Source organism: Nicotiana tabacum, chromosome 23 (genome assembly GCF_000715075.1).
Source record: "Nicotiana tabacum cultivar K326 chromosome 23, ASM71507v2, whole genome shotgun sequence".
NCBI classification, from domain to species: Eukaryota; Viridiplantae; Streptophyta; class Magnoliopsida; order Solanales; family Solanaceae; genus Nicotiana; species Nicotiana tabacum.
Window position 1 is genome coordinate 5,225,130 of NC_134102.1, and position 14,744 is coordinate 5,239,873.

Below are 14,744 nucleotides of genomic sequence, written 5' to 3' on the forward strand. Positions count from 1 at the left end.
AATAGTAACAATAGCTCCATTCCAACGTAACGAACCAAATCCGCACTCATCCTGAGTGATCCCATTTCACGAGACCACATTGTCTTAAAACCCACAAACCATCTCATACCCTCCTTGTACTCACATTCACATCTTTAACTGATACGCCCATTCTGATATTTCCTTTATGAATCCGAAGTCATCTTCTCCCATTCCTCCAATGCTACACCGCAGACCGAAGATAACATAGAACACCCCAAACCCTTTTCATAATATGCTGCAAAAGCTTGATACTTAACCATAATACAGGCTCGAAATCCTTAGGCACCACACTTTAACGTTTTGAATCCACTTGGACCATTGTTGAGAGTCACCCATTCTGACCTGGTCCCGAATATAATCAACTCCAAGGCTCTGCTAGCAATTGAACACTCTCTCAAAGAAGCACTCGGCTGAATCACCTTCCTTGTACATCACATCAACACGAAGCATAGACTTTGAGTCTTCCCAAAGCCCGAACATGAATCGATAAGGCCAAATATGGCATACATTCCCCAAATCCTTTGCTCAAATTACCACTGATGTTTTCTTTCCTTAGTTGTAATGACCCACCAATACACCGATAACCAGAAACCTCACAATAGACAACCATGCAATCCAATGTAGACGGTTGGGCTATTCCACTTAGCTTGAAGCTACAATTACATGACTTTGGAACCCACCAAGACTCCTTATCCCCCATTGACACAATCTCGCATAATCCACCCACCAAATTCCTAGAAATCCTTATGTTAAATATTTCATGAACATTCTGAATTACTAGCCACATTCACATACTTGACCTCTTACTGGATTGTCAGTAAAATTCTTCATAGAAGCTCTATCAACACCCCGTAACCGCTAATTTGCTTACAGGAGATATCCCACATGTGGAAATTCCATGCCGATATCCTCCAACAATGCTGCACCGAGTACTATTACCACGAAACTAATAAACCATCCTGAGATCGTGCTTGTTCCCCAGCTGTACAAGTCCGTTCACTCCCCGTTGACATCAACTACATGTGCGATAATACATCCCAACCCGAAGTCATGTTGCATTCCTTTTCATATCAGGCAAACTCATTTCTGTCACATCCAATCTTCCCCCCAGTATAACAACCAACATTCCAAATTAAGTTTGTAGACCTAGTCACTGTCCACCATGAATCCCAAATCACTCCAGACTTTCCTCAAGATGTGTAGTTATCCTACCCCGTAACCCATATGCTACCGTCCCACTCTCCCACTTTCGTCAAACCCTATCCTTTAAGAAACTACTCGACTTCTGTTTCTCACACTTGGCCTTCTAGGAACTTAACCACCACAAGACACCTCCCACATGTCGTTCCTCATCCTCCGCTGCCCAGTTGTTGCCTTAACTCAAAATCCGTCTCTATAGCACTTGAACCAATAGATTGATACTAGTTTTAAACCTCTCCGAAGAACATCTTTCTCGAGCCATCAACACTAGGAACACCGATTTGATCCTGAACCACCGCACACCACGATTTCTGACAACTGCTTCCCCGAGACCAATTCCTAACACTCCGCCGTGAAGGCGAGTTGAAGAAAACCATAACACCGGCAAACCTTAATGCATTTAACAAGGCGATGACACCACATCACAATTGAGAACCCTACCATGCTCGAAATTATCAAGCCTCATTACTCCATCAACCCCAAACCTGAACATTCATAGTACAATTACCTTTCCTTTGATGGGATTAAACGCCGAACCTCTACATCATGTATTGAGAAAAATCTTTTTTCAAGTCGTTCACTGCGTCAGCACATAAACGAGCACCCTGCCATTACATCAATTCCATGAGATAATAACTCATGAACATTGTAGCAACCTGTGCATAGCCTCAAAACCATCCGAAATATAGCTACTAAGCTGAAATGACAGAACATCGTTCTGCAAGGCGACGACAATAGCCCAATCAATTACGCAGGGAGAAATATCCTGCACCACATCTGTAGTACCATTACGATTCCTCAATTCCCGATTTATAACAAGCGTTTCACGTCACACAAGATTGGATAGGAAGGAAACAAAGGCATAAGCCTCAAAGGAATTAAATCGCACGATGAAGAATCAAGAAGGGAAGTGCTCCTAACAGCCCTGTAACCTCTCGAAGATAGGTACAGACGTCTCCGTACCTATCCGCAAGACTCTATTAGACTTGCTCATGACTCGTGAGACCTAAGTGAACCTAGTGCTCTGATACCATGTTGTCACGACCCAAAATCCATTAAGGTCGTGATGGCACCGGACACCACTGTTAGGCAAGCCAACAATAAATATTAAATTAAGTTCTCATTTTAATTACTTTTGAAATTATATTTTTCCTTTAATATACATAGTAAAGAATGAGGATTTACAGAGTAAATAATAGTACTTTTAACAAATTCAATACAGAACAACCCATAATCCTCCCAAACTCGGTGTCACAAGTGCATGAGCATTTACTAGGAATATAAAATAAAATACAGCAACTGTCCGAAATACAAATTAGACATAAAATATAAATAACTCTGAAGGAGACTCTAATGGTTGCATATCGTAATATAAAATGCAGCTCACCTAAGTCTCCACATTAACCACACCTCTGCGCCCACAAGGCCACCAGACATATACGTAGCTGCACAAAAATATGCATCAAGTGTAGCATGAGTACGTAAACAACATGTACCTACTAAGTATCAAGCCTAATCTCGAAAAAGTAGTGACGATAGGTCGACTTTGACACTCACTAAGGGTCAATAATATTAAAAATAGAAATATTAAATCAACATGATTTATAGGATTAACAATAATTTTATTAACCAACAGAAATAATTAAATTCCTTCAAATGCGACCATTTCCAATTTATTCATTAATTTCACAGGCTGCAATAAATAGCAAAGTATCGTGTAATTATTATTATTAGGCGCGATGTCTGCCGAGGTCGTTCGACCCGATCCAGAGTGTCGTGTACACTACCGAGGGACGTGCGGCGCGATCCATAGATGCATTCACAAAAAAGGAGGACATTTTCTTATGTACCTCCGGAATGAGAATATATTTATATTTATTAAGATTTACACACCAAGATGTAGTGTTTATAACAACAATTAAATAATTTGAGCAAAAATTCAAGTATGTGAAATTTCAGTCTCTTATTATTTCCTCTAACAATTTACAACAAAAATTCCAATATTTCAATTAACTGAAAGATGCAATTATCACAAGTAATTCATGATTTGAGTCCTAAACTACCTGAACTTAGCAATATTAGTAGCTGCGCAAGGACTCTCGTCACCCCGTGCGTACGTATCCCACATAATTAGCAATAATTATTAATTTAAATCACCTAGGGATAAATTCCCTCTTACAAGGTTAGACAAGAGACTTACCTCGCTCCGAAGTTCCATAGCCGGCTCCCAAGCCTTTCAAACAACTCGACCGATGCCTAACGATCCAAAACTCGCTTTCGCATTCTTAATATTCACAAACCTTTAATCCTCTTCCGATATCGTAACATTGAGTAAAATGCTCATACGCCACCAACAAATTGATAGCTACAATTACAATCCCAATTTTTTTGATTTTGCCTAAGGGCTAATATATAAATAAAATTTCAAAAATGGGTCCAATGCTTACAAGAGTCCAAACCAAAAACCAAAATAGAAGTTGCATGAAGCTACTAGCTATTAAAAAAAGGATAGAAAAGCTAAAATCTAATGAACTAACTATTACAACATGATAAGTTGAATGCTTCCTTCTCCTTTTAGTGCATGTGAATCCAATTGTCATTGGAAAATACCAAGCAACACCTATCAAGCTCTCACCAAGCGCCAGGGTATATTGTCCATAGGCTAAAGTGAATTCCAAACATCTCCACCGCAGAGTTGAAGTCCGCATCGTCCTCCAAGTGTCGCTACTATATGATCTCCATATGCAGTGGATTGATTTTGTTCAAGTATTAATCATGTGCTCACTCATCAAGATTAATGTATAGAAGAGGAGCCTGGCTTTAGGCAGGCTTTGCAAGGCAAAAGCCAGGCTTGAGCTGGCTTTAGGCAGGCTTGAGCTGGCTTTAGGCAGGCTTTACAAGGCAAAGGCCAGGCATGCGCTGGCTTTAGGCAGGCTTTTCAAGGCAAAAGCCAGGCATGAGCTGGCTTTAGGCAGGCTTTACAAGGCAAAAGCCAGGCATGAGCTGGCTTTACAAGGCAAAAGCCAGGAATGATCTGGCTTTAAGAAGACTTTGCAAGGCAAAGGCCAGCCCGTGCCTTTTTGTGATCTTGTAAGCTCAGATCCTTCCCTACTAGAACCTTTAATGCTGAAATCATTCAAAACATTGCTAATCCATCCTTATATTGAGCTTGAAAGCATGCTAATACCATTGGGAAATGATTCATCAATCTCCAAAAATACATATGATGGGTTCAGCATCTTCCTTAGCATTTGGACATATCAGTTTGTTCAGAGTCCAATCTTGTGATGCCATCAATCTGGGGTTCTTCTCTTTGCTATCCTAATCCTAAGGTTAGGTGATTGAGATTTGTCTAGATTGATCAATCTCATCCCTGCACTAGGCAGTTCAGAGAATGAATGAAACTTAGATGTACCTGCAAAAGAGAACACAATGTAAGCTATAAAATCCGCCACTGAGTTGCCTTCTCTGAACACATGTTGAAAGATCACATTGAAGTTGTCCTTCATCTCTATAATTTTCTTCACGTCCTGTGCAATTACCCAAGGAGGATCCCATTCTCCTTCCATCGCCTTCTTCATCACCAATGAATCAGTCTCCAGTATGAGAGGGTGAAAATCATGCTCCACACAATATTCCAACCCTTGAAGAATAGCCTTAGCTTCAGCCACCACATTAGTTGTAACTCCCAGGTCTACTGCCCTAGCATACACCACATCACCTTCATCATCCTTCACACAAAAGCCTAGGGAGCTAGGTCCAGGATTGCCCTTTGAAGCTCCATCAATATTACATTTGTACCAACCATGACAAGGAAGCTTCCATGTTACTCTTGTAGTGATCAATATAGGTTTATATCCTTCAAAGTATTGAATCATGTCTGGCCATAACAATGGAATATTAGGGATCCAAGCATACCTCACCCTTCCCAGTTGATGCAATGTCCTATTTATCTCATGAATCACCCTATTTGTGGACATTGAACCACCGTGTTTACCTGCATTTCTTCTCTTCCACAGCTCCTAAGTGATGATAGCTGGTACTGCTTGAAATAATGGCTTTAATTTTGGACAACACTGAGCATACCACCAATGCCTTATAATCTGCTTCAATTGAATCAATTGCACATAAATTCCAGCAGCCCCCATGAACAAGTTCCATACCTTAGAGGCAGTAGGACTTGTGACAAATATATGCTCAATGGATTCCTCTTGGGGCTGCTGACAACACAAAAACCTAGACATCACCATTTGCCCTTGCCTCCTCCACATGTCATCGGTGGCTATTTTCTGCCTCCACAATCTCCACAAGAAGAAGGATATCTTGAATGGAAAACCTTTAATCCACATTAACTTGAATTCCTGATTAGGATCTACCCCATGCCTTAATATTTGCCAAGCACTGCTAACACTGAACTTGCCTGAAGGAGTTGGCATCCAGTATGGCTTATCCCAATATCCCTCACTGCCTTCATAGTGCACATTTAGCCTTATATGTTCTCCAATTTCCTCATTGAAAGTTTGATCTAGCAGCTGATCATCCCATGTTTCCCCTTGCCGCAGTTCTGCCACCTCCTGAAGACCTTCATTGATTGGAAAGTCTTCAGGCAATACATGATAAAGTGCACCCAATCCAGTCCAATTTTCATGCCTATTAGTTGTTCCACTCTTCAATTCCCATACGATCTCATATTCTATTTCTTCCCTAGCATTCAGCATTTGTCTCTAAACATGAGACCCTCCCCTAAAACGCACCACAATTGGTGGCTCCTTCTTGCAATACTTATTCCACATGAAATTAGACCACAAAGATTTTGTGGTCCTAAACCTCCACCATAGTTTAGCAAACAGTGCCCTTGAGACATCATTTTAGGACCTAAAACCTATCCCCCCTTCCTCTTTAGGAAAGCAAAGATTTTTCCATGAAGCCCAGTGTCTGCTTCTCCCTTCTTCCTTTGTGCTCCAAAAGAACCTAGCAAAAGTCTTATGTAGATGCCCTAGGATGCTGTTTGGTGGATCAAGAACTGATAACATGTGAACTGACTTACTTTGCAACACACTAGAGATGAGTGTTTCCTTTCCTCCAAATGACAATAGTTTTTCTTTCCATGAATGCAATTTAGCCTTCACCTTCTTGGTAAGCTCATCATAATAGTCCTTCCTCCTTCTAGTGTAAAAAATAGGACACCCTAGATATGTGAATGGGAATTTAACTCTTGCAAATCCTGTAATAGCTCCAACTGCCTGAAATAATCCATTAGCAACCTTTGAATACATGTAGTATGAACTCTTTTCTTTGTTGATCATCTGACCTGATATCTTCTCATAGTTCCCCAACACTGCCATAATCTTGCTCAAAGAGGGAGGATGAGAAGATGTAAAGATTATCGTATCATCAGCATACGCCAAGTGGTTTAATGAATCAGACCACTTAGGCATTCCAAATCCCACAAATGACTTGTCTTCAAAAAGCTTATTCAAAGACTTGGAAAGTACCTCAACTGACAGAATGAACAATGCTGGAGATAGGGGATCCCCTTGTTTCACATCCCTTGTCGACTTAAAGAACCCTGAGGACTGCCCATTCACCAATATTGAATACCAGTTATTTGACATCAAGTTCCACACCATGTTGATGAAGTGTTCAGAAAATCCCATCTTCCTTAGCACATGCAATAAGTACTTCCATGAGACCCTATCATAGGCCTTAGCCATATCAAGCTTGATCACCACATTAGCTGGCTTTCCCCTTAACCTTATGTCAGTGACAATTTCTTGAGTCAATAAGATGTTCTCAAATATACTCCTACCCTTTACAAATCCGGATTGATTAGGAGCTATTAGAGATGGCAAAAAAATCTCCAATCTGTCATGTAACACCCTAGACAAAACCTTGTTAATGAAGTTGCTCAAACTAATAGGTCTTAAGTCAGAGAAGGTCTCAACTCTAGGTTTCTTGGGCAGCAACACTAGATTGGTGTGAGTGATGGATTTAGGCAATGCAGCTCCTCCATAGAAGTGTAGCACCATGTTGTGTATATCAGCACCAATAACATCCCAACATGTTTGATAAAACAAGCCAGTGAATCCATCAGGGCCACTATCACTCTCCCCACTAAGCTCAAAAACTGCTGCCCTTATTTCTTCAATTGTTGGCAATCTGCTAAGTTCCAAATTCTGATCTATAGTGACCATTGAAGGTACATTATTGAGCAAGGGAAATTCAGAAGCATCACCTTCATTTATGAACTGTTTTTGATAGAAGTCCACTGCAGCTGTAGCCAATTGCTCCTAGTCTTCAATCCATACCCCACTACTACTTTTGATCCTCTTCGGTTGCAATTTCTTTCTTTTGTTCATGGAGTCTCTCCTCCTGACAAGAACTATTACCTCATTCTGAACTGAATAGCGATATTTGTTCTTTAATATACCTTATATAAATTTGATTGCACTGATTTCAGGTCCAACAGTCTCGTCTCACCCAATATAAGCTACACATGTAATAAGCTACCTCAAACACTAACCAAGATCTCGTATGACTCCAACAATGCACCAACAGGCTACAAACTCAAATATGATGCATAAGGAAAAAATCTGGGAATCGAGCATAATTACAGTTTTATTGCCCGAAAATGCCAAAAACGGGTAACGGTCATGGCAAGGAAATGACCAATGTTCCTTAGGCTGTTTTTGATGGGCTGGAAAAAGTTTAGGCGATCCGGGTCTTAGCGCCCGAGCCCATGCAAATTGCGTGGGCTATAACATACGAAAATGTGAGAATCGGCTGGAATTCCATTTTTATGGCAATAAAATGCTAAAATGACGAACGGTTATGGAGATACGATGACTAATGTTCATTAGGCCATTTTTATGGGCTGGCAAAAATTTAGGCGATCTAGGTACGGGCTCCCAGGACCGTGCAGATGGTGTAGGCTATAACATACGAAAATTTGGGAATGAGGCAGAATTCCAATTTTATGTCACAAAAATGCAAAAAAATGAGGAACGGTCATGGCGAGGCGATGGCTAATGTTCCTTAGGTCATTGTTAATGGGTCGGAATTCCATTTTTATGGCCCTAAAATGCTAAAACTGGGGAACCGTTATGGAGATGCGATGACTAATGTTCCTTAGGCTATTGTTTATGGCTGGAAAAATTTTAGGCGATCCGTGTCCGGGCTCTCAGGACCGTGCATATGGCGTGGGCTATAGCACAAGAAAATTTGGGAATGAGGTAGAATTCCAATTTTATGGCACAAAAATACAAAAATATGAGGAACGGTCATGGCGAGGTGATGAATAATATTCCTTAGATAATTTTTGATTGGCCGGTCCAATTTTAGGCGATTCGGGTCCGGGATCCCAGGACCGTGCACATGGCAGCATACAAAAATTTGGGAATGAGGCAGAATTCCAATTTATGGCACAAAAATGCAAAACAATAAGGAACGGTCATGGCAAGGCAATGACTAATGTTCCTTAGGTCGTTGTTAATGGGCCAGAAAATTTTTAGGCGATCCGGGTTCAGGCTCCTAGTGTCACGACTCAAAATCCATTAAGGTCGTGATGGCGCGCGGGCACCACTGTCAGGCAAGCCAACAATAAATACTAAATTGGGTTCTCATTTTTATTACTTTTGAAATCATATTTTTCCTTTAATATACATAGTAAAGAATGGGGATTTACAGAGTAAATAATAATACTTTTAATAAATTCAATACAGAACAACCCATAATTCTCCCAAAACCCGGTGTCACAAGTGCATGGGCATTTACTAGAAATATAAAACAAAATATAGCAACTGTCCGGAATACAAATTAGACAGGAAAAATATAAATAACTCTGAAGGAGACTTTACTGGTTGCAGATCATAATATAGAATGGATCTCACCTAAGTCTTCGCATTAACCACACCTCTACGCCCACAAGGCCACTAGACATATACGTACCTGCACAAAAATATACAGCAAGTGTAGCATGAGTACGTAAACAATGTGTACCCAGTAAGTATCAAGCCTAATCTCGAAGAAGTAGTGACGATAGATCGACTTTGACACTCACTAAGGGTCAATAATATTAAAAATAGAAATATTAAATCAACATGATTTATAGGATTAACAATAATTTTCTTTAACCAGCAGAAATAATTAAATTCATTCAAATGCGACCATTTCCAATTTATTAATTAATTTCACAAGCTGCAATAACTAATAAAGTATCGTGTAATTATTATTATTAGGCACGATATTTGCCGAGGTCGTTCGGCCCGATCCAGAGTGTCGTGTACATTGCCGATGGACGTGCGGCGCGATCCATAGATGCATCTATACTACCGAGGTGTTTGGCCCGCTCCACAAGAAAGGAGGAAATTTTCTTATATACCTCCGGAATTACAAGTTGCACATAGCATGAGCTATAGCTTACGAAAATCTTAGAATTGGTTGGAATTCTAGTTTTATGGCCCTAAAATGCTAAAACATGAGGAACGGTCATAGTGAGGCGATGACTAATGTTTCTTAGGTCAGTTTTGATGGTTATGCAAAATGTCAGGCGATTCGGATCCGGCTGCCCATGCCCGTGCATATGTCGTGGGGTATAGCACATGAAAATTTGGGAATCACGCATAATTCCAATTTTATGGCCCGAAAATACAATAAAATAAGGATTGATGATGATGAGGCGATGACTAATTTTCCTTAGGTCGTTTGTGATGGGTTGGCAAAATTTTGTGATTCGGGTCCCGGCATCAGGCCCGTCCAGATGGCGTGGGCTATAACACACAAAAATCGAGAATCAGCTGGAATTCCAGTTTTATAGCCCTAAAATGCTAAAAAATGAAAAACGGTTATGGAGAGGTGATGACTAATGTTCCTTAGGACGTTTTGGATGGACTGGAAAGATTTAATATGATCAAAGTCAGGGCCCACAGGCCCACGCAGATGGAATTGGCTATAAAATACGAAAACGATTAGGCGGAATTCCAGTTTTATGGACCTACATCGCCAAAAAACAGAAACGGTCATTGCGAGGGATGATTAATGTTCCTTAGGTAATTTTTTATGGGTCGACTAAATTTTAGGCGATCCGGGTCCTTGCGCCGGGGCTCGTGCGGATGGCGTGGAACACAACAAACAAAAATCTAGGAATCGAGCATAATTCCGGTTTTATGGCCCGAAAATTCTAAAAAACGAGTAACGATCATGGAAAGGAAATGACTAATGTTCCTTAGGTCGTTTTTGATGGGCCGACAAATTTTTAGGATATCCCAGTTTTAGTGCCCGGGCCCATGCAGATGGTGTGAGCTATAGCACATGAAAATCTAAGAGTCGACTGGAATTCTATTTTAATGGCCCTAAAATGCTAAAATTAAGGAACACTTATGGATATGCGATGACTAAGTTCCTTAGGACGCTTTTTATGGGATGACAAAATTTTAGGTGATCCGGGTCCAGGCTGGCGTTGGCTATAACACACAAACATGTGAGAATGAGGCGAAATTCCAGTTTTATGGCCCTAAATCGCCAAAAAGGAGGAACGATCATGACCAGGTGATGACTAATGTTCCTTAGGTCGTTTTTGTTGGGTGTTTAAAATTTTAAAAGAAGCTGGTCGGGGCACCCTGGCCCACCTAGATGGTGTGGGCTATAACACACAAATATTTGGGAATCGGGCAAAATTCTTGGTTTTTGGCCCTAAAACGCCAAAACAATGAGGAACGGTCATAGTGAGGTGATGAATAATGTTCCTTTGGTAAATTTTTATGGGCTAGAAAAATTTTAGACGATCCGGATCTGGCGCCCATTCCCACGCAAATGGCGATGGCTATACAAGAAAATCTGGGAATCGGGCAGTATTCCGATTTTATGGCCCTAAATAGCCAAAAAACGAGGAACGGCCATGTCGAGGCGATGACTAATGTTCCGTAAGTCATTTTTGATGGGCTGGAAAATTTTTAGGCGTTCTGTGTCCGGTGTATGGGCCCACGCAGATGGCATTGGCTATAGCATACAAAAATCTAGCAATCACACAAAATTCTAGTTTGATGGCCCTAAATCGCCAAAACATAAGAAACAGTCATGGTTATGTGATTATTAATGTTCATTAGGTAATTTTCGATGGGTAGGTAAAATTTTAGGCGATTCGGGTCCGGCGCCCAGGCTCGTGCAAATGATGTGGTCTATAGCACACGAAAATATTAGAATCAGGTAGAATTCCAATTTTATGGCCCAAAAAGTCAAAAAATCAGGAATGGTCATGGCGAGGCGATGACTAATGTTCCTTAGGTAATTTGTGGTGGACCGGCATAATTTTAGGCGATCCGGGTCCGGGCGCCTAGGCCCACGCAGATGGCGTGGGCTATAGCTCATGAAAATCTTATAATCAGATGAAATTCCAGTTTTATGGCCCTAAAATGCTAAAAAATGAGGAACGATCATAGTGAGGCGATGACTAATGTTCCTTAGGTCGCTTTTGATGGGTCTGTAAAATTTCAGGTTGTCACAACCCAAAAATCCATCAAAGGTCGTGTTGGCGTCGGACACCGCTGTCAGGCAAGCCAACAATACATACTTCACTTAATTACCCATTTTAGTATTTTTTTTAAATCAAAATTTCTTTAATAAAATAGTAAAGATAGAACTCATTTAGTAAATGATAATATTTTTAGCAACTAAATTTCTAAACAATTCGCAATCATTCCCAAAACCCGGTGTCACAAGTGCATGCGCATTTACTAGGGAATTAAAATAAAATATAGCATCTGTCCAGAATACAAATTATACAGGGAGAAAAATATAATAACTCTGAAGGAGACTCTGTTGGTTGCAGATCGTAATATAGAATGCAACTCACCTAAGTCCCCGTATTTTAACCACACCCCTGCGCCCACAAGGCCACTAGACATATCTCTGTCTGCACATTAAAAATGTGTAGCAAATGTAGCATGAGTACGTCAACAACGCGTACCCACTAAGTATCAAGCCTAATCTCGAAGAGGTAGAGACGAGATGGCCGACTTTGACACTCACTAAGAGTCAATAATAATAAATGAAATAAAAATAGCAACATCTAGATCAACATGATTTATAGAATTTATAATAATATTCTTTAACAAGCAGAAATAATTAAATTCCTTCAATTCCAATAAATTTCCAATTTATCAATTAGTCTCATATACAGGAATAACAATAATTTCCTTAACAGGCAGAGATAATTAATTCTTTCAATTCCAATAATTTCTAATTTATCAATTAGCTTCACAAGTTGCAATAAACTATCAAAGTATTGTATACTAATTATTATTAGGCACGATTTCTGCCGAGGTAGTATGGCCCGATCCAGAGTGTCTATGTACACTACCGAGGGACGTGCGATACGATCCATAGATGCATCTATGCTACTTAGGCGTTCGGCCCGCACCACAAGAAAAGAGGATATTTTCTTATGTACCTCCGGAATGAGAGTATGTTTGTTATAAGATAAATTCAAGAGGATGAACAATTTCTTTTACCAATTAATTAATTTAAACATAAATTAAGCATATGAGATTTCCATCTTTTACTATCTCTCAATAACAATTTACAATATATATCAAATAATTTAATTAAATAACGGATACAATTTACACAAGTAATTCATGCTTTGAGTCCAAAACTACCCGGACTTTAGCATTAATAGTTGCTACGCACGGACTCTTGTCACCTCGTGCGTACGTAGACCCCACAATTAGCAACAATTATTAATTTAATTACTTATGGGGTAATTTTTCCCTCACAAGATTAGAGAAGATACTTACCTTGTCTCAATATCCACTTCCGATCACGATGTCATGTAAAAATCTCAATTCGGTGCCGAAAATCCGAAGTTATCCAAAAGTTATATGAAATAATTAATACATGTTAAATAATTCAAAATTTATCTATTAAATAAATTACCCTATCCAAAATGGTAAAATTTATAAAATTCACCCCGGGTCCACGTGCTCAGATTCAGGAAAATTTCGGAGGAAATCATTACCCATAACCTCAAGAACTCAAATATACCATTTCCATCCCATTCCATAGCCATTTTCGTGGTTAATATCCAAAAATACAAATTCTAGGTTTTTCTTCAAAATACCAAATTTCTACAAATGTTCATGCCTAAATCCGTGTATATTCCTTGCATGTAACTCACAACTAGTAGAAATCACTTACCTCATACTTGATGATGAAATCCCCTCTTCAAAAGCTCCAAAAATCGCCCTTAGGCCCAGCTCATCATTTCTTCTTCGCGTTCGCGTCGCATTGGCCGCGTTCGCGGAAGCTTGCCTAGATCTTGCCTAGTGTATGCGAAGGCCAAGATAGCAGCCACCATTTTCCTTCTTCGCGTTCGTAACCCCTGTGTCGCGTTTGTGATGTGTAATTTCCTCCAGCCCACAAATCCTTATTCGCAAACGCAATCTTCTCCCCGCGTTCGCGATGAAAGATACCAGAACCTACATCAGCAGCAGAAAAACATGGGAAAATGACCCGAAACCAACCCGAAATACACCCGAGGCCCCCGGGACCCCGTCCAATCATACCAACCTGTCCCAAAACATGACACGAACTTGCTCGAGGGCTCAAATTGCATCAAACAACATAGAAACCATGAATTGCACCCTAATTCAAATTTAATTAACTTTGAAACTTCAAATTCTACAATCGATGCCGAAACCTATCAAATCACATCCGATTGTCCTCAAATTTTTCACCCAAGTCATAGTTGACATTACAGACCTTCTCCAACTTTCGGAATCGGAATCCGATCCCAATATCAAAAGGTCCACTCCTGGTCAAACTTTTCAAAATTATCCAAATTTCCAACTTTCGCCAAATGACTCCAAAATGATATACGGACCTCCGATACCACTTCCGGATGCACTTCAAATACCAGAATCACTATACGGAGCTATTCCCAGACCGGTAATCCCAAACAAACATCGGTAACATTGAAATGTACTTCAACCCAAATTTATAAAATTCTTCCAAAATGCCAATTTTCACAATAGGCATTGAAACACTCCCGGGTTATCCAGAACCCGATCAGAACATATGCCCAAGTCCAAAATCATCATACGAACTTGTTGGAACCGTCAAATCCTGATTCCGAGGTCATTTTTTCAAAATGTTGACCGAAGTCAAACTTGCCCTTTTAAAGCCAAACTAATGAACCAATTGCTTCGATTTCAACTCAATCACTTCCAAATTCCGAACCAACCATCCCCGCAAGTCATAAATTAATAAAAGCACATACTGAGAGTTTTATTTAGGGGAACGAGGTTCTAAAAGTCAAAACAACCGGTTGGGTCGTTACATTCTCTCCCACTTAAATATACGTTCGTCCTCGAACGTGCTAAGGACTATTTCGGAGCTGTCCAAAAATCATTATTTAACACCTCATGCACCTACTTGTGCTACTACACCCAGTTGAGCACATTAGCTCGAGCCAATCTGAAGATTCTCCCCTTTATTTAGGCAAATAAGCCTTAGAGCCCAATTCTAAC

The 14,744-nt window shown here is 40.1% G+C and overlaps 2 protein-coding genes across 2 annotated transcripts; both read right to left on the reverse strand.

Moving 5' to 3' along the window:
• Positions 1–4,588: 4,588 nt before the first annotated feature.
• LOC142177604 (uncharacterized) lies at positions 4,589–5,099 on the reverse strand. Its single transcript, XM_075246815.1, has 2 exons — positions 4,764–5,099; positions 4,589–4,636 (listed from the first exon to the last, which is right to left on the reverse strand). The coding sequence occupies exons 1-2, from the start codon at positions 5,097–5,099 to the stop codon at positions 4,589–4,591; spliced, it is 384 nt and encodes a 127-aa protein (XP_075102916.1).
• A 144-nt stretch (positions 5,100–5,243) lies between these two features.
• LOC142177605 (uncharacterized) lies at positions 5,244–5,939 on the reverse strand. Its single transcript, XM_075246816.1, has one exon. The coding sequence runs from the start codon at positions 5,937–5,939 to the stop codon at positions 5,244–5,246; it is 696 nt and encodes a 231-aa protein (XP_075102917.1).
• Positions 5,940–14,744: the final 8,805 nt, after the last annotated feature.

What these genes read in the sequence shown, in the direction of transcription:
- LOC142177604 (XM_075246815.1), bottom strand. Translation starts at nt 5,099, where the DNA reads ATGATTCAATACTTTGAAGGATATAAACCTATATTGATCACTACAAGA. An exon ending in GAGAATGGGATCCTCCTTGG is followed by an intron (nt 4,637 to 4,763) that starts GTAATTGCACAG and finishes TCTCTTTTGCAG; the next exon opens with GTACATCTAAGTTTCATTCA.
- LOC142177605 (XM_075246816.1), bottom strand. Translation starts at nt 5,939, where the DNA reads ATGCTGAATGCTAGGGAAGAAATAGAATATGAGATCGTATGGGAATTG.